Raw genomic sequence first — 22707 nt, forward strand, 5'->3', positions numbered from 1 at the left:
TTCCTCTGGGGGCATTCTTCTTTCCCTTCTGGGATTCCTATAACTCGTATGTTGGAACGCTTCATAAAGTCCCATAATTCTGATAGTGAACGTTCTGCTTTCTCTCTCTTCTTTTCTCCCTCTTTAACTATCTGAGTTATGTCAAGAACTTTGTCCTCTACCTCTGAAATTCTTCCTTCTGCATGGTCTAACCTGTTGCTGATACTTTCCATTGTCTTTAAGTTCCCTAATTGCTTCAGTTCCTTCAGCTCCGCTCTATCCTTTCTATATTCTTCATATCGTTCATCTCTTATTTGATTCTGTTTTTTTATTTCCTTTTGGTTATTTTTTACTTTATCAGCAGTTTCCTTCGTTGTTTTGATCATTTCCTTTATTGTTTTCATCATGTGTATTCTAAATTCTCTTTCTGTCATTCCTAACATTTCTTTATAGGTGGAATCCTCTGCAGTAGCTACCTCATGGTCCTTTGGAGGGGTTGCCCTTGACTGGTTCTTCATGTTGCCAGGAATTTTCTGCTGATTCTTCCTCATGAGTGATTTCTTTTATCTGTTTCCTTGCCGTAATTTTCCTTTCACTTCCTCTTGCTCTTAAGTTCCTGTGCCTGTGGACTAAGGTTTCGATGAGTCCTTTTGGTACAGGACCAGAAGGATGAGAAGGTTGAAGAGCAAGAAGGGATAAAAGAAAGAAAGAAAGAAAGAGAGAGAGGGAGGGAGGGAAGGAAAAGGGAATATTGACAAAAAGAAGAGAGGCACAGAAAGAGGGAGACAGAGCAATATAGGTGTACAGTAGGGTACTTTGACTCAACCTTAAAAAAACTCCAACCTCTGGGGGTGCCCAGTTGGGTGGTTCCCTTGAGGTCAGCAGCTCTTTGCTAACCTGATCAGACCCAGTATCCCACCTCCACCAAGTAGAGAGGAAAGACAAAAATGTTATAAATCAAACCAAAACAGGCAAACAGAAACCTTACGGGGTAAAATTGGGTGAAAAACCAAATAATAGGGGTAGAAACATTAGCAAAAATGAAGTTCTAATTATTGAAAAAGGCAGCAATGGGAAATTGTATTTAAACTAGAAAAATTGATAAAGAAAGGAAAGAAAAAAGAAAGAAAAAATCTGTACGGAAAAAGTTGAAATTAAAAAACAAAACAACAATGACAAAATAAACAAAAAACAAACAAACTAACAACAACAAAAAAACAACCAAAAACAAAGCAGTATATTTATCTTGTTGAGTATTGTTTGGGCAACAAGTCATCTTCTGGGGTATGAGATGTTAATCACAATGCTGATACGACTGGAGGCCTCCGCTGATTTCTCAAACCCCACAGGGTGGAGACCCTAAATCTCTCTTCAGCCCTCTTAAAAGGCACTTTAAACTTCTAAACCTGGCTAAGCAGAAGCTTTCCCAGGAAAGTGCTTGTTGCTGGGATCACTGCTGAAGTGGCTATCCACTTACCCAGTGTGCCAAAACTGGTCTCCTTCTGCCCCTGAGGGTTAAGGCTGTAAGGCGGCTCAGTCACTAGGTTACTAGCTCCCGCCCGATCCTTGCTCTGCGGCTCTGAGGGCGGAGCTTCCCGGGACAGTTCTCTCACAGTGGCTCCCTGCGGCCCAAGGCCTAACACTATTAGCTCCATCTGGCTCAGTGGCTCAGTTTGGGTCCCTAGACAACACCCAAAGTTCTCCGCACTCCTGCTCAAGCTCTCTCCAGGGCAGTTCAACTGAGTGCCAAGTCCAAAAACACCAAAACAATTCAGAGGTAAGGCCTTTGCAGTTTGCAGTCTCACTGCTGCTGTACTTAACAGCTGCTGGCGGGATTAGACCGATCGACCACATGCAACCTCTTGCCAGTTTCCACTGTTTTGTCCTCCTCTTGGGGTCCAGAAGTCTCGCTGACTCCCTGTATTCTCAAAGGGATGATTATAGGCAAATCCCACCAGCTAGAGATGCCTGGAGTCTTGTCTCCCTGCACTCACGGTGCCCAGTTGCAGGGAAGCTGTTACTCGGCCGCCATCTTGTTCTCACTCCCTTGGTCAAATTTTTTTTTTTTTTTTTTAATGATTATTTATTTATTTTGCAGTTTTTGGCCAGGTCTGGGTTTGAACCCCCCACCTCCAGCATATGGGGCCGGCGCCCCACCCCTTTGAGCCACAGGTGCTGCCCCCCTTGGTCAAATTTTTAAGGGAGGCTTGGTGTGGTGGCTCACGCATATAATCCAAGGTAGGAGGATTGTTTGGGTTCAAAATTTTGAAGTTGCAGTGGGCTATCATGATACATGATTTAGTGGGCTATATATTCTAGCCTGGGCAATAGAACAAGATCCTGTCTTGAAAAAAAAACAACTAATTTTTTTAAGGGAAAGAGTGTGCTAGACAAACCAGTCAATCATGACAGATACATTTCAAAGTAGGTGGCATAAACATGGTCCTATAGAAAATGGAGAGGGTCATGTCTAGGGGCAAAATGTCAGGTGATAGTAGCCTTAGAATTAATGAGCCATTTTTTATCAGGAATGGATGTTTGAGTTTTGCTTCTGGGGTATTATATGAGGTTTTGTTTTTTGATTAGTCTGTTAATAGAGTGAATCAATCGATTTTTGAATGTTAAACCAACTTTGCATTCCTAGGATAAACCTATTGGATTATGATGTAGCATCATTATATATTGTTGGATTTGATTTATGATTATTTTGTTAAGAATAAATGTCTGTGTACATGGGGGATGTTAGTATCTAATCTTTTTTCCCCATAACATCTTTGGTCATAGAATGAGCCTGGAAGAGTTTCACTGGTATAAAATTTTCAATTGACAGGTTCCTCCCCTCCTTTTAAGTATTTTAAAGAATTTGTTTCATTGTCTTCTGGGTTTGTTTCCAATCAGAAATCTGTCATTCTTATCTTTGTTATTCTATAGGTTATGTCTTTTTATCCTCTGGCTAATTTTAGGATTTTTTTTAAACATTTAAAGCAATTCATTGATGACGTACCTTAGTATAGTTTTCTTCAAGTTTGTTGTGCTTGGAGTTCAGTGAGCTGCTTGGTCTATGAGTTTATAGTTTTCATAAAATTTAGAAGTATTTAGCCATTACTTCCTTCTATTAAAGTGTCCTTTTTTGTAAATATTCTATTTTTGCACAGAAATAATTTACATCCTAAGGGTTAACACAAGTGAGTTATTTCTCCACGCATGGTATAAAATTACATTAATAGTTACAGAGTCTGACTTTTGTTTAAACTCTGAATCTAAGACTTAAAAGTAATCCTGAGGAAGGTGACTGTGGGTAAAGATGAGCAAGTGTATGGTAAACACATTTGTAGACCCAGGCGTTTGCTTGCTTAGTTGTTTCAGACTTGACAATCTATACTTTCATACTTAGTTTGTGCACTGCGAGTTTATGAACCCAAACATAACAGAACTAAGAGAGGGGAAGAAGGTGCTGGAGACCTAGGGAGAGCTGAGCTACAGAGGAAGGAGTCTGGGGGCTTCCGCTGTTGACCCACAAGAATGTACCTGTCCAGCTTCAGTCAGCCCCTCTACCTACAGGCTTGGGATGGATGACAGCCTGGGCTGTTAGGGGTTTGCTTCTGTTCTTACCCCCCCCCCTTTTTTTAAATTGAGTTATAATTTACATAAGGAGAAATAGATATAGATATAGTTAATAGATACAGTTCACATACTTGTGTAGCCCACATTCCTATACATTATCCCCGAAAGTTCTTGTCCCTTTCCTCCAAAGCAACAAGCATTTCTATCACCATTAGATTATTTTGCCTATTTTAAACCTTTGAAGACTTGTAATCACACAGTATGTACACTTGTGTGTGTCTGGCTTATTTCAGCTCACGGAAGTTTCCCCAATTCATGCATGACACGGGAATGAGTAGTTTATTACTTTTATAATATTCATTACATTGAATATTAGGTAATGTTCAATGAGTAGTATTCATTCCATTGTAAGGTGTTCGCCCTCCCCAGCCACTCTCACAAAATTTGGAAGTACTGGCTTTTGTGATTATAAAACTAGAAATCAAACTCATTTCAAATGTAAGCATTACAAAAAATATAAAAAATAAAATTAAAAATATTCCATGTCATTGAGGCCATCCCTTTGTAAATTTGTTGGATATCCTCCCAGAGAGCTTGCTGTGTATCGCTGCATGTGTATGTGATAAACTGATGTGTAATTTTATGTCAATAGGACCCTTTATGCATGCTGTGTGTAACCTGGTCTTCTGTTTCATTTCCTCAATGCATGATATAAAATTGCATAATACCCTCCTATGACAATGAATATGGACCTGCTTTGACCTTGTTAGTGGGGGAGTGTTTGTCTTTTCCTGTGTATGTTTATCATAACATATTTAGGTAGTTGTATACTGCTAGACCTGGGAGTAGCTTTCTCGTTTTTTGCTATTACAAAGAATGCTGTGATGAACATTTCACATGTCTATCTTTACATGCTTGATCAACTATTTCCTGATGAATTCCTGAAAGAGGAACTGCTGGGACAGAGAGAACTCATATTTAAAACCCTGATGAATGTGAGGTATGTCTCAGCTGAGGGGTCCAGCCACTACCTGGATTTCCTCTCATGTCTGCCACATGGCCAGGCTGGTGGAGCCAGCAGCTGAGCACACGTTGACTTTAGTGGGTCTCTCTGGCACCAACATCGATTTCTCCAGTTTCACAGACCTCTTCATATTGTGTTGCCAGAGCCCCGTGACGTTAGGGCTGGGTGAAGATGTCACACTAGTGGTTTTCATTTGCTGTTGAAATCTGCTTTTGAAAAAGGCTAAGTGAAAATCCATTAGTGCTGTTGGGAATGTAGGCAAAGGAAAAAGTAACAGGGCAACTCAGAAAATTTCCTTTTGCCCATTTGGTGATCATAGGTGTGCTAATAAAATGTCACAGTTATTGCCAGGAATAACCAATTTTTTTTTTTAAAAGTCCTATGCTCTTAAGAATTGTTTAGAATACTTTGTTTCATATTTATTGAATGGCTCTGACTTTAATTCCATATTCTGCATTTTAGTTTTTGTTTTAAGATTAATCTTGGAAATAGCCGGGCGTTGTGGCGGGTACCTGTGGTCCCAGCTACTTGGGAGACTGAGGCAAGAGAATCACTTAAGCCCAACAGTTTGAGGTTGCTGTGAGCTGTGACACCACGGCACCCTACCCACGGCAACAGCTTGAGACTCTCAAAAAAAAAAAAAAAGAAGATTAATCTTGGTTCTGCCCTCTGCCCCTGTAAGCTTGAGCTCTCATGTACTTGTCAAGAATTACCCAAGGAGGGGTTATCACTCCATGGTTTTCCTCATACAGGTAGGCCTGTCACCTGTATGAGTAGCATGTGTGAGGCATACAGGTAGACCTCAGACATTTGTAGGCCTGTTCTCCTATATTTTTTTTTAAAGGGGCAGGGGATGGCACAACAAGGCCAGAACAGAGGAACTACTGGGTGGAACCCTCAGCATTGGAGAGGAGGAGACACTGGAGCTCCTCATTTCCAACGTTTCGATCCTATGTTTTATAGACAAGACACCAGACTCAGGGAGGTGGATGCCTTCCTAAGGTTCCACAGCTGGGGGCCTTTCCAGTATGTTTTAGGTTAATTGGGATGTTTTGTGTTTATTTCTTGTTTACTTTATTCCTAGCATGTACTTGGTGAAGTTGATCCTGGTGATTGGCAGAAATTTGTGAAGACAGGACTCAAGTAAGTTGATTTTATTTTCTTGGCACTGCTCAGTAAAGGTGTGAATGTTGTTGATTGTGCAAAGCCTCTTTTATATCACAGCTTGTCATTAGCATAATACCTGCGGGAGAGCCATGTCTCCTCGTTTTTTTGGAGATAGAAGATGGCGGTTGTTAAATTGACGTGATCTGCCTGTTGACATGCAGGGAATGTGCAATGGGAGGAGCCTCCAAATGTCATGACCGCTGACCGTTTTCTGCATTTGTTGTTTTGTGCTCATCTCTTCCGCACTGAAGGTCCTCACTCTTCTGAGGGTGTGCTTTGTCTCACGCGTGTGTATTTTGTCTTTTCATACTCTAAGTGGCAGTATGTTTTTAAACTATCATTTTATACAGGTTTGTCATTCTTTTTTTTTTTTTTTTTAATGAACCCACACGAACATTTCTGGCCTGCAGTATCACTTCACTACAACACAGGCCAAGTGATCTTGACTTCCCCACCATGGGAGTAACCACCACCCCTACCAACCGAAGTATATTCCATCCCTTCCTTACTTTCTCTTCCTTGCCCCCAGCTCCCCACCCCTCTTTTTTTATTTTAATTTATTGTTGGGGATTCATTGAGGGCACAAGAAACCAGGTTACACTGATTGCCTCTGTTAGGTAAAGTCCCTCTTACAATCGTGTCTTGCCCCCAAAAGGTGTTGCACACACCAAGACCCCACTCCCTCCCTCCTTCCCTCTCTCTGCTCTTCCTTTCCCCACCCTTCCCTCCTTCTTTCTCTCTCTGCTTTCCCCTTCCCCCACCCCCATTGTGTCATTAATTGTCATTAATTGTCCTCATATCAAAATTGAGTCCATAGGATTCATGCTTCTCCATTCTTGGGATGCTTTCCACTTCCATCCAGGTTAATACAAAGGCTGTAAAGTCTCCATTGTTTTTAATGGCTGAATAGTATTCCATGGTATACATATACCACAGCTTGTTAATCCATTCCTGGGTTGGTGGGCAATTAGGCTGTTTCCACATTTTGGCGATTATAAATTGAGTTGCAATAAACAGTCTAGTGCAAGTGTCCTTATGATAAAGGATTTTCTTCCTTCTGGGTAGATGCCCAGTAATGGGATTGCACAATCAAATGGGAAGTTTAGCCTGAGTTCTTTGAGGGTTCTCCATACTTCCTTCCAAAAATGTTGTATTAGTTAGGTTTGTCATTCTTTATATGTCTTTTTTTCACTTGAATGTTTCTGATTTGTCCATGTTGATACAAATGGATCTAAGTTGTTCATTTTTACTACTGAGGAATATTGGGTCTTCTGACGACATTCCAGCTTATTTAGCCTCCTCACGGGCATCGTCCCTCCCTCTACCCCCTCCCTCTTCTCTCATTACAGGCCTATGGTGACTGTCACATATGTCCTGGCTCATAGGTGGCAGTTTCGTGGTGTGGGTGGGGCTCTTACAGGCTGCTAGTGTGAGTGCACCTTGAGTTTTAGATATCAAACTACTCCCCACAGTTGCTGAGCAAATTTGCAATCCCAGCAAATTTCCCCTCATGGCCTCACTGACACTCGGTAGAGTCAGACTCTTTAGTTTTTGGCCATCAGATAGTCAGGAAATGATATTTCATTGTGCCTATATTTTTCATTTCCTTGATCATTCATCAACTTGAAAGAAAAATATTCTACATGGCAGGGAGGGAAAGAAGTGAAGGCAGGTCCCAGATTAACAGCAGGTATAGAGGACCGTGATGGCATGGTGACATTTCTTTCTGTATTAGGTTAATGCATGTTTCTAGAATGCCCTACCTCCACCCCCCATGCTAAATGATTCTTGCAGTTGTTTGTGTAAGGCTGAAATACTTGGTTTTTCTAGAACATGGTGCTTTCCTCTCCTTTGGAGGGTTTTAAAAAGATTTAAGACCCAGAAGGCTCTGAACTGTTTGATGGAAGTTCTGAGCAGCTGGAAATGGGGAAGTAAAGAGGCTGACATGGTGAGACGGGCTGGAGGAGGTGGGTTCTCTCACGTGGCTGTTCCAATGCTGAGCAGGAAGTTTTTTGGGTGTTTGAGTTCTAATAAATGCACTGCATCCCTTCCTCGTTCCCAGAAGGGCGCCCTGTGAGTGATGGCCAGTTGGACGTGGTGGAGAGAGGGTCGGGCCGTGTCAGTGGTGGAATCTAGGTGATGGATAAAGGGACATTCACTATAAATTCTCAACTTTGTGCAGTGCTTGAAAATTTTCTTAATAAAATGCTGGGGATTGGCTCAGCGCCTGTAGCTCAGCGGCCAGGGCACCAGCCACATACACCAGAGCTGGCAGGTTTGAACCCAGCCTGGGCCTGCCAAACAACAATGACAACTCCAACCAAAAAATAGCCAGGTGTGTGGTGGGCACCTGTAGTCCCAGTTACTTGGGAGGCTGAGGCAAGGGAATCACTTAAGCCCAAGAGTTGGAGGTTCCTGTGGGCTGTGGCCCCGTGGCACTCTACTGAGGGCAACATTGTGAGACTTTGTCTCCAAAAAAAAAAAATGCTGGAGATGAATATTATTTGTTTCCTGTGAAATAAAATTCCACTTTAGTGAAGCTCTTTTCCCTTTGACTCTTGTCTCCCAGGTTCCGGTATCAGGATCACACATTTTTAAAAACCCTCCATGCCGCTGTGCAGCTCCTGTACCGCCCGGGAAGCTCCCCCAGCGCGAAGCTCGTCCCACTCCCGGTGGTCCACATGATGCTTACCCAGCATTCTCTGTTCCTGCCAACTCTGCTCAAGTCTGAAGAAGGAGATAGCCCAGACACTCAAGTCAAAGGTGACCCTTGTCCTCACCCTCCCATTTCAGACCCAGATTTTACCTCCTGATTTCATCAAACTAGCTATGCAGAAAGCCTCTCTCCCACGGCTCTCAGACGTTATCAAAACAGTATTAGAGCATTTTGTTTCTGTCAAATCTAAGAAATGTTTCCTCAAGCTCCCAGTCAGACAGCACACACACACCTGCTTTCAAGGCCTTATTTGTCCTACAGAAGACTAACTGAGATCTTACTGCTGTATCATGAGCCAAGGTTAAAATCTGGGAGTGAGGGGAAATAAGGAGGTGTGTATGTGTGTGTGTGGTTAGAGGGAGTCTGGGTATCTGACCTGAGAAAAACGGATAAGTTCCATGAAACTTCTTCACAGGAGGAGCAAAACTTTTATCAAAGAAAAAAGCTTAGAACTTGGCTGTTGGTGAGTTACTGCTAAAGATCTCCTCAAAGCCGAGGTCTAAGCTCCATCCCTGATTTGGGGCGCACCAGCAGGGTTATGGGGCAATGGCAGAAAAGATGGTCTGAAGGTTCCTTCCCTCTCAAACCCACACTCTATTTAGAGAAATAAAATTAATACCCCAAAACTGTGAGAGTCACCACAGAGTTGGTCTATAATAACCTGGTAATTACTGACAGCCATTAGCTAAATGACCTGTGTGGGTGGTAGGAAAAGTAAAAAGGGCTTTGCCCTTCTGTTCAGGCAAGCGTGGACATAGCAGAGGTTTTGGTGGCAGCTCATGCAGGGGAAATGCTTGGATTTTTGAATCTTAAGTGGCTTAAAAATTGGGGAGGGGAGTAAGGAGGTACTGATATTCAGCCTTGTTAAAGCCTGAGGAACAGGTGGTTGTGAAGACCATGTTTATTTATTTTATAACTGGAGGATTAGATGACAGTTCAAACACCAGTATTCAAAAGAGGGTGTGTCAGGTATTTAAACATTTCCCGTAATGCTTCCCCCTCCACTCTGATTTAGTGTATGCACATCCCCCACGATGCCGTGCGTTTCAGTGTTGTTTTCTTCCAGAAGCACTGGTGGACTTGATGTCAGTGGTGGTGAGGCTGTGCCCCTCTGTCTGTGAGAGCAGCCACTTCGCGGTGCTTCTTGGGGCCTACGGTGCCACTCTCAGTGTCCTGGGTGAGGCGATACAACCAGGTGGTATATGGGGGAGCCACGAGGGCCTGGCAAGCAGGATAGGGTGGAGTGGTGAGGACCAAGGGGGACATCCTGGGGCATGTGCATCATGTTCAGCTTTCTTAACTGACCCTCATTTGACTTCTAGACCAGAAAATTTTACTTCTGCTCAGGGCGTATGAGCAGAACAAGCTCAGCCTCATCAGCTTTAGGTGAGTGTGGGGGCTGGGCGTGGATCTGCAGGCCTTGGGCTGCACGACTGTAGCCCTTCTTCATCCAGCAAGCTACCGACTTGGGGCTTTCTCTTGTTCTGTTTTGCTTCTAAGAGAAAGGGTGAGGTGGGTGGAACTCTCCTATTTTACACTGGCCCTAGTTTAGGCTGCGCTGGAAAAGCGTGGCCTTGTACCGTGAGGATTGTGTCTCTTGGCAGGGGACCTCCAGGGTTGGGCCACCCCTGACGACTAATGGGTGCCTGTCTGAGGTGCATCTGCCCCCGAGCTCACACCCCATTGGGGCGTTGCATCCCATTTGATAGAATTTTTCTCTGTAAACCTTTCTCTTTATACCTTACTTGGGTGGGATGACTTAATGCCTTGGATATTTCTGAGGAAGTATGAGAAGGGCTCACTGGACACAGAATCTATTCTACCCTGTCTCTGTGTGCGTACACATGTGTGTCTGTGTCCCAGCCCCCCTCGTGCTACTCGCCTGCTATACACCGGTCCTGAGGGTCTGGCCGTGATTCCATTCCCTGTGGGCCCTGTCCCATCTCTGCAGTTGGTGGGCTAAGCAGGAATGTGATCAGATGTGCTGTTGGCAGGAGACATTGTTGGATCCTCTTTGCTGCCCTAGAATATCTGCTTAGCAGGCACCTGTAGAGGGTTTTATGTGTTTAGACAGTAAGTGAGCTGACTGGGCCATGGACAGTAGTTCCGGAGAGTGCTATGGGGAGGAGAAAACTGTTTCCATTTCGGAGTACTTGGTTTAAAGATAAAAGCTGCGTGTAGTTCAGAAGGCCCCCTTCTATATGCTGGCCTCATTCTCACTGCTGTGGACCTGGTGCTACATCAGTTATGGCCTTTCTGGAGTAGAACCATCCCTGCTTGTGCGAGGGAGAGCAGAGCAAATTGGAGGCAGTTTCTGTCCCAGTGAGGAGTCCTCCTGACTGCCTCCGTTTCTGCTTTAGAACACCCTCTAACTTAGGAAGACAGTGAGGTTGCCCAGTGAACAGGTAGGAGTTAGTTACGAAAGGAGTCTACTTTCAGCTTGCAGGAGAAAAACAGCATATTAAGAAGGTGGAACTCAGAGACTCTGTGTCTCCAAGGAACACAGAAGCGTTTCTTAGACTCTAAATAAATGTCCCTTGCTTAGCTGAAGGAACAGGCCTGCACTCAGGGATCTGTGCTGAGATCCTGGGCTTTCAGTGATGGCTGGTCTGACAGGGAGAGCTCAGTGCCCGGGCTGCCTGCCTTCCAGAGACCAGGTGGGCAGCCAGCACCCTCCAAAAGGATTTGTTTCTTTTTTAACATTTAGTAACTTTGTTTACTTGTGTGGAAACGAGCCTGTATTTAGAGGAATTTAATTCAGTAGATGTTTTTGCAGTACTTGAAAACTAAGAAGGAGACAGTCTTCACATCTCCTGAGAGTGTGAGACTGTCAGAAATCTGATTCTTTTGAAGTGGCGGTTACTCCGGTGGTGGTGTAGGCAGCTGTTCTAGGAGCGCCAAGAGCAAGGCTGTGCTGCCTTGGGGTGTTCAGGGGATGCTTCAGGCCAGGGCTGGTGTTTGACGGTTAGAAAGGGATTCGACTGCTGTGAGGTCACAGGAGGAGCCAAGTGTGGCAGAGGGAGAAGACAGCACCCATGACAGCTGGGAGGTGGAAAAGTCAGGACATGATGGATGGCGAGCAGGTCAGTTCGTTTGGATCATAGGATTTGTGCAGAGAAGCAGGAGGCCAGAGGGTTTGGCTGTGTGGGGTGCAAGTACCAGACTGAAGCATTTCTGTTTCTGTCCAGGGTGCAGAGGAGAAGTGGCCCTCATCAGAGCTGGGCTTTGAGGGCAGTGGGTGGGGATGGGAAGGAAAAAGGAAGCCTGGTCGTGTTCAGGAGGAAGCAAGATGTGCCTCTGGCAGCTGTACCAGTGGCTAAGGTGTGAAGGCCGTGCGTAGTGTGCTCATGGCAGATGCAGCTGAAAGGCTTGTGCAGGCAGACCCAGTTCTTTCGTGGCTATGTGTAAGCAGAGAGAAGTCTGGGTTCTGCTGCTGTAGTCCACCATGGACTGTAGAGCCAGACCCCTTGAGTGTGTATCCCGGCCCTGCCACTGACTACTGGGCAAGTGACAAGCCGAGCAACTTTCTTTTTTTTTTTTTTTTTTTTTGTGGTTTTTTTTTGGCCAGGGCTGGGTTTGAACCCACCACCTCTGGCATATGGGACCAGAGCCCTAGCCCTTTGAGCCACAGGCGCTGCCCACCGAGCAACTTTCTTAATCTTCTCTATACCCTCTCTCCCTGTTAGCACAGCCAGATAATAACACTACCTCCCTTATGTATGTAAAGGGTTTAGAATAGGCCTAGCACATTGTAAGATCTGTGTAGGAGCTGGCTTCCGTTGTCATCACTGATGCTGTCACCAGGCCTCAGTGTCACCATCATCACTGCCTACTCCACAAGCTGTGATGGGGGTTAAATGATAACACACATCATGCCCAGAACAGCACCAGCATGAACTAGTTGCTGTGGTCATTATTGTCATCACCATCATTATTCATTCTCTGGGGAAGGCAGGGGGCTGTGTCCAATCTTGTTTCCCCTTTCTTGTTCTAGGGTGCTGCTGTGGGGCCCTGCGGCTGTGGAGCATCACAAGACGTGCCGGAGCCTGGGCAAGTCGCTGTGGCAGCAGCCAAGTGTCGGGGACATCCTCCGCCTGCTGGATCGGGACCGGATGTTGCAGACCATCCTGCACTTCCCCCAGAGCCGCAGGCTGCTGCCCCCCAAGGTGCGGCTGCTGCTGTTCTGCCCCTTCCCTTCAGCTTTGTTTTTCTTAGTGTTTAATTTTTTTTTAAACTTTTACTATATACTGAGGTACAGAGTCTGGACCCCCATATTTCACCACCCACCTTCAGCAGTTATAAGTGCTGGCCATATGTGTTTAAAGCAAATCCTGAAGATTATATCATTTCATGTATAAGCACTTTTGTTTTATGTCCTTAAGTATTCAAAATAATTTGAGCTCTGGCAGTGTGGGTAAACATTTACATGGTACAGGTTAAATGTCCCTAACTTGAAAATTCAAAATTCAAAATGCCCCAAATTCAAAACTTTTGGAGCATTGACATGAGGCAGTGACACTTTTGCTTTGTTCAATATACACATTGCTTCATGCACAAAATTATTTAAAGCACTGTATAAAATTACCTTCAGGCTGTGTGCATAAGGTGTATATGAAACATAAATGAATGTCACATAGGTCCCATCCCCAAGATACCTCTTTATATACATGCAGCTGTCCCAAAGTCTTCTGGTCCAAAGCATTTTGGATAAGGGACATTCAGCCTTTATTACATTTGTGAGGTTGAATCACACATTTTTGTTGGTTTCGGCTTTATCAGGACACAGAGGAGCTGATATTCAAAGACAGGAGCTCGGTGGATCTCGATGGCCTATACGACCCCTGCTTTCTCCTTCAGCTGTTCAGTGAACTGACCAGGCCAGGTACCTGCAGCTTTCCTCCTGGGGCGGGCCCTGCTGCGCGGGGCTCCTTCAAGGGCAGATTGGTTATGCAGTTATTGTTTTCATTACTATAAGAAGTTGGAGCTTGGAAGTAATTCTTAAAAGATCTAAAGTCGCCGGGCGCGGTGGCTCACGCCTGTAATCCCAGCACTGTGGGAGGCTGAGGAGGGAGAATCGCTTGAGCTCAGGAGTTCAAGACTCGCCTGAGCCACAGTGAGACCCCAACTCATGAAAAAAATGGAAAAACCCAGCGGGCGCCACAGCGAGCGCCTTTAATCCCAGGGAGGCCGCAGCGAGTCTGAGGTTGCAGTGAGCTACCATGCCCACTGCACTCTGCTCAGGGGCATAGGGTGGGACCCTGTCTCAACAACAAAAAAAAAAACGAAAGTCATCTTCTCACCTTTTCATTGCAGCAAAGTCATGCTAGTGTTTTGAACATACATTATTTTTTTTAAACACTCTTAATTTAATCTGTGAGTATCCCTTTGTCCTGATGTTTTCCTAATTTCTGATGACAAGGATTTTCTGAATTTTTATGACATAGTGGTCAAATACTAACAGAAATGAGAATAAGTCAGGGCCTGCTGAGATCGGCTTTTTCTTGGTTTAAATATATTTTATAAATTGTGTTTCATGCCTGGTGGCCTCAGGGATGGAGTCTTTGTGCATCAGTGGATGGGGAGAAAGAAGGAATGAAAATATGCACATACATACATTAATAAAGACTGAGACTGATCTTCCCAAATCGGTCAGAACTGTTGGTCTGTAGTGATAACTCATGGGGTTTGAGTCTGCATGTTTCTCGTGGCTGATGACGTAAGCATCTTGTGGCTTATTCGCCATCTGCATGTTGTCTTGGGAGAGATGTCTGTTCATGTCTTTTGCCCGTTTTCTTATGGGGATAGGTTTTTTTGGGTTTTTTGGTACTGAGTTTTGAGGATCCTTTATATATTCCAGATACTCATTCTTTGAAGGGTTTGTGATTCACACATATTCTAACAATCTAACTTTTTATCCTTTTTATTGGATCTTCCACAGAGCAAAAAGTTTTTAGTTTTGGTCAAGTCCAGTTTATCAGTTTTTCTTGTTATGTATTATGCTTTTGGTGTCTAAAAACTCTTTGCCTATCCCTAGATCTTGAGGAATTTTTCTTGTATTTATTTCTAAAAGTTTATGATTTTATGCTCTGTGTTTAAGCCCATGATGTGCTTTGAGTCAGTATGTGAGGTTTAGGTCCTGGTCCATATCTTGTTGCCTATCCATGTGCCGTTGTTTCAGCCCCCATCCTTGTGAGCGTGGGGCCTGGGTGGGAGTCCCAGCTGCCCACAGGGCCTGCGTGGATCTTTCCTAGGGGGTGGGGTAGGAGTAAGGGGAGCCTTGTCACTCAGCACAATGGCAAAAGTCCCTGCTCTCTGCTGGGCTTCCTGTAACACCCCAGTGGGGAGCGGGAGGGGTGTATCATCATTGCCAAGTGAGGAAGAGAGTCCTGCCTTTGTAGTTGGCCTTCTTTGATGCCACCCAGCAGGGGATGTGGGGCTCTTCTGTCCCACCTGGCAGGGGGAAAGTCTGGGCTCCCCTCTCCGCCTTTGCTGTCATGGCTAGGTGTGGGGCACAGTGACATTTGGCTGGAGTAGAGCCATTATTGTCCTTAAAGTTTTCTGTTCTTCTGGGTAGCTCCTTTTCTTTTCTTTTCTTTTTTTTTTTTTTAGACAGAGCCTCAAGCTGTCCCCCTGGGTAGAATGCCGTGATGTCACAACTCACAGCAACCTCCAACTCCTGGGCTTAAGCGATTCTCTTGCCTCAGCCTCCCAAGTAGCTGGGACTCCAGGTGCCTGCCACAATGCCCAGCTATTTTTTGGTTGTAGTTGTCATTGTTGTTTGGTAGGCCTGGGCTGGATTCGAACTCACCAGCTCTGGTGTATCTGGCTGGCGCCTTAGCCGATTGAGCTACAGGTGCTGAGCTGACAGCTCCTTTTCCATTATTTTTGTTGGAGAGATGAACCAGGCTTTTGTTGGGGCTTTTTTATTTCCAAGTTGACAGCTTCTTCAATTCTAAGTGTAGAGGCAAAAAGACAACCAGTAACTAGTCTACTTTTTTTTCTACCCTTTGGAGTCATCTTATGTCTATCATATGTAAAGTTCAGAATTTTCAGTTACTCTGTATAGGAAGAATTGGGTAAGGTATTAGAATTTTTCACAGAATTAGAAATCTAATTAAATGATTTAGTATTAGATAATACATTCCCAGTTCCAAGTTCAACAGGTACTTACAGGTGTACAGTGAAAATTCCTTCTCTCTCCACCTCTGGCCATAGTTTCCTCATTCTAGACACAGGGATCCCCTGTTACCAGCTCCTTGCATACTCTCCTGGGTCCAGCTTGCTTTAGAGGCCTGTGAGAGCCTGGGTGGTTGTGGCGTTGGGGATGGGAAGTTGTGTCTTGCTTGTGCCCCTTGGCAGAGCCAGCATGATCCCAGAAGGGGCTCCCCAGGCTGCTTCCTACCAGGTAGACTTAGGTGCACTGGAGAAACCATGTTCTACTATTTGTCCGTTTTTCCCTCCTTTTAAACTTGAAATTTTTTCTTACATATACAAATGCTCCTACTTAGGTACAGATTTGCTGATCCTCCATCACTGCCTTGTATATCCCTTTTTAAAAGATCAAAGAGGGCTGGCTTTTCATAGCAGTTTTTCCACAATGGCCATTTTTGTTGGCTCTAGGTCCCCTTGCTGAACACTGTTGCTGAAGCTGGGTTTTATTTGCAAGAAACAGGAGGGAGGATTTTATACAAGTGTCAGATTATGCTAATCACCAGTGGATATCCTCATTGCCCTAGTGATGATTAGGTAGCAGGCTGAGACAGATCTGTTAGTCTGTAGCCAGGAAGCTCTTCTGATTTCCCCTGTGCCTTGGTGGTACTAGATGAGTCTGCTTCTCATCAAATGTGAATAGAAACTCTCCTCAACCTAAAATCGTGAGGTTGCTGGACATTTTAACTTTTGTGAATGATAACAAATCATTCAGTCTATTCCTCTGTCTCACAGAGGGGGAAAAAAAAAATTAGAGAATTGTGTAGGACTCTAGTTTTCTTACCTTTAAATCTCTGAATACATCCTATTTTAAGTTTTATTGGTATAATCAGTAGAAAAGTTTACAGAGGATGTCTGTCGTAATCTAGAAAAGGATTTGCAATAGCTTAAAATACTACGCTAAAAATTTACCTGGAAGTAGACCATTTCAAAAAGCATAGAGGGAACAGGGAAATATATATTCAAACAGCCAAAACACCCTCCAAAAATAGGCTTGTTTGTTGTTCTGGTCCATTTGTCATCTTAGTAAAAAATGGAGGCCTGGCTCAGTGCCTATGGCTCAAGTGGCTACGGTGCCACCCACATACATCTGAGGTGGCAGGCTCGAAACCAGCCCCGGGCCCACCAAACTACAATGACGGCTACAACCAAAAAATAACCGGGCGTTGTGGCGGGCACCTGTAGTCCCAGCTACTTGGGAGGCAGAGGCAAAAGAATTGCTTGAGTCCAAGAGTTGGAGGTTGCTATGAGCTGTGATGCCATAACACTCTACCCAGGGTGATGGCTTGAGGCTCTGTCTCAAAAAAAAAAAAAAAAAAAAAATGGAGGCCTGATTTTCTTTTTTTTTTTTGAGACTCACTTTGTCGCCCTTAGTAGAGTGCTGTGGGGTTATAGCTCACAGCAACCTCAAACTGTTGGGCTCAATTGATCCTCTTGCCTCAGCCTCCCAAGTAACTGGGACTTACAGGTACCTGGTACAATACCAGGCTATTTTTAGAGAAGGGGTCTCGCTCTAGCTCAGACTGGTCTTGAACTCCTAAGCTCAAGCAATCCCCCTGCCTTAGGCTCCCAGAGTGCTAGGATTACAGGTTTGAGCCACTGTGCCTGGCCTAAGGTCTGAATTTTAAACAAATTTTATTGACTACCCAAAGGAAGGACCTTAATTCATTGTCAAAGGAAAATTCTTTTCACTAAAGTTAGTTGAAGTGTGACAAACAGAAAAGTACACAATTTTTATGCACATGGTTTGAGTTTTGATGAATCTGCTAGCCCAGATACAGAATAGAACATACCATAATTGGCAGCTCCCCAAGCCACTTCGTCCCCAGAAGGGGCCAGCATTCTGTTTGAACTTTAAATGATGTTGTACTTGATGTGTTTTTTCTGTTGAGTTCCATTTATCCCACATTTTATCTGAGAGATTTAGCTATGCAGAGTGTAGTAAAGGGTCTTAACGGTGTGTTTTTACTTCCTGCAGGGGTGTTGCCAAACTTCTTGCAATCCTAAATTGGGCATGTGATTAGTTTTCATGTATGGCCTACAGTCTCACTACTCTGTTTTCAGCCCTGCTGAAAGCAGGAACCTATTTTCTTAACCTTACTGCTTCCCTTCTTTGAGTCCTTGGCCAAGAAACACGGTCAACCAAGGCTGTTAGCAATGGCAGTGACAAATGCTTTTTCCACAGCAAACTCTTGTCCTTAACAGAACTGGGCTGAAATCTGCAGCTCATAATTCACACATACCACAAAAGCAGCCTGAACAGGAAGGCTCAATTTCGATTCCTTGAACCTCATCACCAGACAACCAGACTGAAGGACCCATAGACACTCTTCTCACTACGCCTCTGGCAGGTGTTATGGAAGAGGAAGCCTAAAAATTTCTGATGCTCCAACAGCATGGTCACACTGCTTCTAAAGTTCACTAAAACTAGAGCACTTTTTGTTTTAATCCTTCATAATTATCCAAGGTAAGCCATTTTCATGTAAAAGTCTGTTATTAGAAGTGCAAACTGCTATTCATGAGGTTCTTGAAACAAAGAGAATGGTATTTATAACTATTTTTAAATAACCTATTGTATTTTCCACATCCCCAGGGCAGCTCTTTTTCCATAAGTGTTACAAAGCTAAAACTTCCATAACATAGCAGAGATGACCATGAAGCATGAAATTGACTTTCCCTCATGGACACTTGGAAAATCTATTTGTCTTATAATGTCAGTGATTACTAAAAATATCCCAGTCAGCTAAATACTAGCTGTTTTCAGTGAAAAAACAGTAAAAGCTGTTTTTGCTTTTAATCTGTATCTTAATATTGAAAGTGGGTTTTATGTAGGCAGCATGTACTTAGGTTCTGCTTTTTATCTAATTTAACCATCTCTGCCTTTTACTTGGTGTGTGTATACCATTTATATTTAATGTGATTGTGATCTGACGCCATAAGGCGTGACAATTATGTTTGTGAACTTTCCACCCTGTGCTTACATTGACAGCAATATACAAACAGCTTGGTAATGTTTCATGTGTATCATGAAATGGAAGTATCATAAGGTACACCACATATCAGTGTCTCACAGCTGTGTTTATGTTGATGTGTAACAGTGTCTTACTTGCATTCATCATTGGTGCATGTTTTTGTGTGCTGTTGCAAGAATGTTGGAGCTTAAATTAGAACAACAAACAAACAGTAAGTTTTTTATTAAACTTGGCAAGAGTGGAATGAAATCAGGGACATGTTAGTCCAAGTTTATGGGGATAATGCCATGAAGAAAATAGTAGTGTACAAATGGATTAAATGTTTATCTGAGGGGAAAAAGTGTCACTGATGAGGAGAGGTCAGGGTGGCTGGTAACAAGTAAAACTGACTAAAACATTGCAAAACTTCATCAAATTGTGCATCAAAGCCATCGGCTGACTGTAAAAGCATAGCAGACCAAGCAAACATCAATAGAGAAACAAGAAAATCTTAACTGAAAATCTTGGGATGAGAAAGGTATGTGCAAAAATGGTCCTGGAAGTGCTCTCGTATGAACAAAGGCAAAGGAAAGTTGAAGTTTGCCAAGACCTTTTGGAGAGGAAAGATGATGTTATCACTGGTGATGAAATGTGGGTGTACCAATATAACTCTGAAACCAAGCGTCAAAGTGGCGCAACGGAAGACAGCCAGTTCTCCACAACCAAAAAAGTTCCATCAGTCCAAATCAAGAGTCAGAATGATGTTCCTAACTCTTTTTGATAATTCATTATGAATTTGTACTAACTGGGCAGTTAACTAAGTTTACTGTGTGGAAGTGGTGAAAAGCCTACGTGAAAAAGAAGAAAACAACCTGTATTTTTTGCCAATTCCTGGCTCTCACATCACAACAACGCAAGACACTGTCTATGAGGGAGTTTTTAACCAGTAAGCTAATAACTGTATTGGAATATCCTCCCTACTCACCTGGTCTGGCCCCCAATGACTTTTTCTTTACCCAAAGATAAACAAAATACTGAAAAAATAAAAAAGAAATACTGAAAAGAAGACATTTTGATGATACTCAGAACATCATGGATGATTTGATAATAGCTCTTATGGCCATTCCAGAAAAAGTTCAAAAACTTTTGAACTGGGTGCTAGCATCAGGGCCTGGCTTCCCAAGGGGAGGACTTTGAAGGCAACTGTAGTGATACTCAGCAGTGAGGTATGGAGCCCTTTTTCTAGGATAAGTTTGCAAACTTAATTGTCAGATCTCATGCATCACACTTCAGTTTGCTAAAAACTCCACAAAGTTGTTATTTTTGCTTCAAATTGTCATTTTTAAAAGAGATTTAAATATTTGATATTTGCTGTATTATTTCTGGCTTTCTCCATTCCTTTGTGTAGGTCCAGATTTCTATCACTTTTCTTCTTCCTGAAATACTTTATTTAAGGATTCTTATAGTTCAAGTCTGCTGGTGACCCAATTATTTTAGTTTTTGTATATCTGAAAAAAGTCTTAATTTTTGAAAGATTTTGATGGGGTGTAAAATTCAAGGTAAATAAGGTTTTTTTCCTACAGTACTTTAAAGATGGGGCTTCTCTGATTCCCAGATTAGATTGTTCATAACAAGAAATTTGCCATTATTCCTATCTTCACTTTTCTGAATGATATGGCTACTATTTTTTTTTCATGTGGCTACGTCTAGGATTTTTTTTTTAATCACTGGTCTTTAGCAGTGTGTGTGTGTGTGTGTGTGTGTGTGTGTGTGTTCTGCATGTGCTTGGGGTTCATTGAGTTTCTTGGCTCTGTCAGTTTATCATTTTGGGGTCAGATTTAGAAAAATTTTGGTTATTATTTCAAAATTTTTCGGGGACCTTAATTACACGTATATTAGGCTGTTTGAAATTGTCCTATAGCCCACTGACGTTTTGATCATTTTTCTTAATTCTTTTTTTCTCCCTGTGTTGCATTGTGGACGATTTTGATTGTTGTCAAGTTCACTAAACTCTTTTCTTCTGCAGTATCTACTCTGATAATCCCATGTAGTGCGGTTTTCATCTCAAACATTTTAGTTTTCATTTCCAGAAGCTTGGTTTGGGTTTTTATATCATCCTTGTGTCTTAACATGGTCAGTCTTTCATCTAACTTTTAAAAAATGTTATAGATAGGGGATATATTTTATTGATAATGTATTCCAAGATTACTCATTTGGGATAGTCATTTCAGCTGACTTCTGTTTGGTTCCTGACTTAATTAGGTCACTGGTAATTCATTCTAAGGAACATCATCATGGATAATTGTCATGACTGGTTGAATTAGTTTTGAACAAGGTGACCTCTGTGTTTTGAGGTTCTTGACAGGATTTACCTTGTAGAAAGGCTTGGATTGGTATTTCAGTGTTGCAGTGTCCTGAAGGTTGTCGTCAGAGGGCCCCAACCACCTCTCTCCTGACCTTATCCTTCCCTGGAGTGACTTTCTCGAGGTCTTACAGATGGCAGAGGGATATTGGCCAGCAGGCTCTTTTGACTGTGGCTTTTGCTTAAGCTTGCTGAGCCACTTTTCTCTGAGATTTTTATCATTTGTTTGAAGAAGGAGCTAGGGTTGCAGAGCATACACACAGATCAGTGAATCCTCAGTCAGGCTAGGCTGAGTTCCCCAGTTTTCACTGCTTTACCTGTTTTCCTCAGTGGTGCTTGTGGGCAGGAGCCCCGAGGCAATGGGCTGAGCAAGGTGAAAACTGAGGGCTGATTTTCCCTGCTGATTCCTCAGTTGGGTTTCCTCTGACATCTGGGATCTCAGCAGTGGGTCTTGGTATCACCTCTTGCTCTGGCTTTTTGGGTGTTTATGAGAAGTAATGAAATTATCCTGGTTGGGATCTATAAGCCAGTTCTAGAAACTGAAGGCCTGGTAATTTTTGCCACAGAAAGGAAGAGAGCCTTTAGCTTCAGCAGAAATTAGGGGGAGCTAAAAGAAACGTTCATTCCTTATGCCTAGCACACGTACCTGATGTTGGTAAGATGCAAAAGGAAGTTTAACTTTCCGGGTTGCACAAAAATCATGAAATCACATCATGTGTATTTAATGCTATATTTTATTTTTATTTCATGTAGAATTTGTGGTGGATTGTCGGAAATTTTTGGATTCCAATGCTCTGGGACTGACTGTCACAGCCCTCAGCAGCTATGACCCCCAGATGCGTGCTGCGGCCTACTACGTCCTGGCAGCCTACTACTCCCACCTAGAGGGGGCACGGTTCCGAGAGCAGTCCCAGGTAAGTAGGAAGAGGGAACACCCTCCGGGGCTGAGGTAGGCCTGGACTCAGAAAACTGGCTAACTACCCAGTTTGGTGGAAGAATTTACCAAGGAGCACAGAGGTAGCATGTTGCTGGGAAACCTCAGAAACAGAGAGCTGCAGTCTGTTCAGGGGAGGTGAAGACGGGAGGTTGCTTTTGATTCTCAGCCCCCTGGGGAGGTTGAGAAAGGTCTCTCCTGACAGACTCTCTGCCTGTGTTAGGGGTGGACAAGATGGTTTGGCTTCTGTCAAATATATCTTTGTCTGAACTCATTTGTTGGGTAGCTGTTCTCCATGGCACACTGCACCTCAGAAATACAGAGTTGGTGGAAGAACAAGAGCAGATTGAATTTCAGGGCGTGGTGCCAGGCTGCTCTGCTGTTGAGAGCCTGACTCCTTAGAGCCAAGCAAAAAGCGTTCCTGAGATGGCGGCCGAGTGTCCACTGCCGTGAGCTCCACCTCTGGTGTTAGGAGCAGGCACCTCCTGTACAGCTGTGGCTCAGCTACATGGGACAAGACCTGCCACAGTTCTGACAATGCTCGTGTTTTCTTTCTTTTCTGTTTTTAAGCTCCTTTACCTATTGGATGTAGTCCGGAATGGGATTCGAACTCAGAACATGAGACTCACTTTTACCTTGGCTCTCTTCATTGCCAAAGCAGCCTTGCAGATTTTGAAACCAGGTAGGTACTGCTGTTAGAATTAACTTGAGAAGAAATGGGAAAACTGAGGCTGAGCAAGTCCACTTCTAGGAATCAGTCCCACAGGTATAATCGATCACATCTCTGTGAGAAATGACCGG

The 22707-nt window shown here is 43.5% G+C and overlaps 1 protein-coding gene across 1 annotated transcript in view; it reads left to right on the plus strand.

Annotated features, from left to right (window-relative positions):
• URB1 (URB1 ribosome biogenesis homolog) overlaps positions 1-22707 on the plus strand; it is a 94593-nt gene that overhangs the window by 61485 nt on the left and 10401 nt on the right. Inside the window, exons 26-33 of the mRNA XM_053564749.1 lie at positions 5652-5710; positions 8304-8497; positions 9517-9627; positions 9773-9836; positions 12445-12616; positions 13230-13332; positions 21726-21886; positions 22477-22588. Coding sequence (XP_053420724.1) covers positions 5652-5710; positions 8304-8497; positions 9517-9627; positions 9773-9836; positions 12445-12616; positions 13230-13332; positions 21726-21886; positions 22477-22588 — 976 coding nt within the window. The remainder of the gene's footprint in view (positions 1-5651; positions 5711-8303; positions 8498-9516; positions 9628-9772; positions 9837-12444; positions 12617-13229; positions 13333-21725; positions 21887-22476; positions 22589-22707) is intronic.

This window comes from Nycticebus coucang, chromosome 16 (genome assembly GCF_027406575.1).
Source record: "Nycticebus coucang isolate mNycCou1 chromosome 16, mNycCou1.pri, whole genome shotgun sequence".
Lineage (NCBI taxonomy): Eukaryota > Metazoa > Chordata > Mammalia > Primates > Lorisidae > Nycticebus > Nycticebus coucang.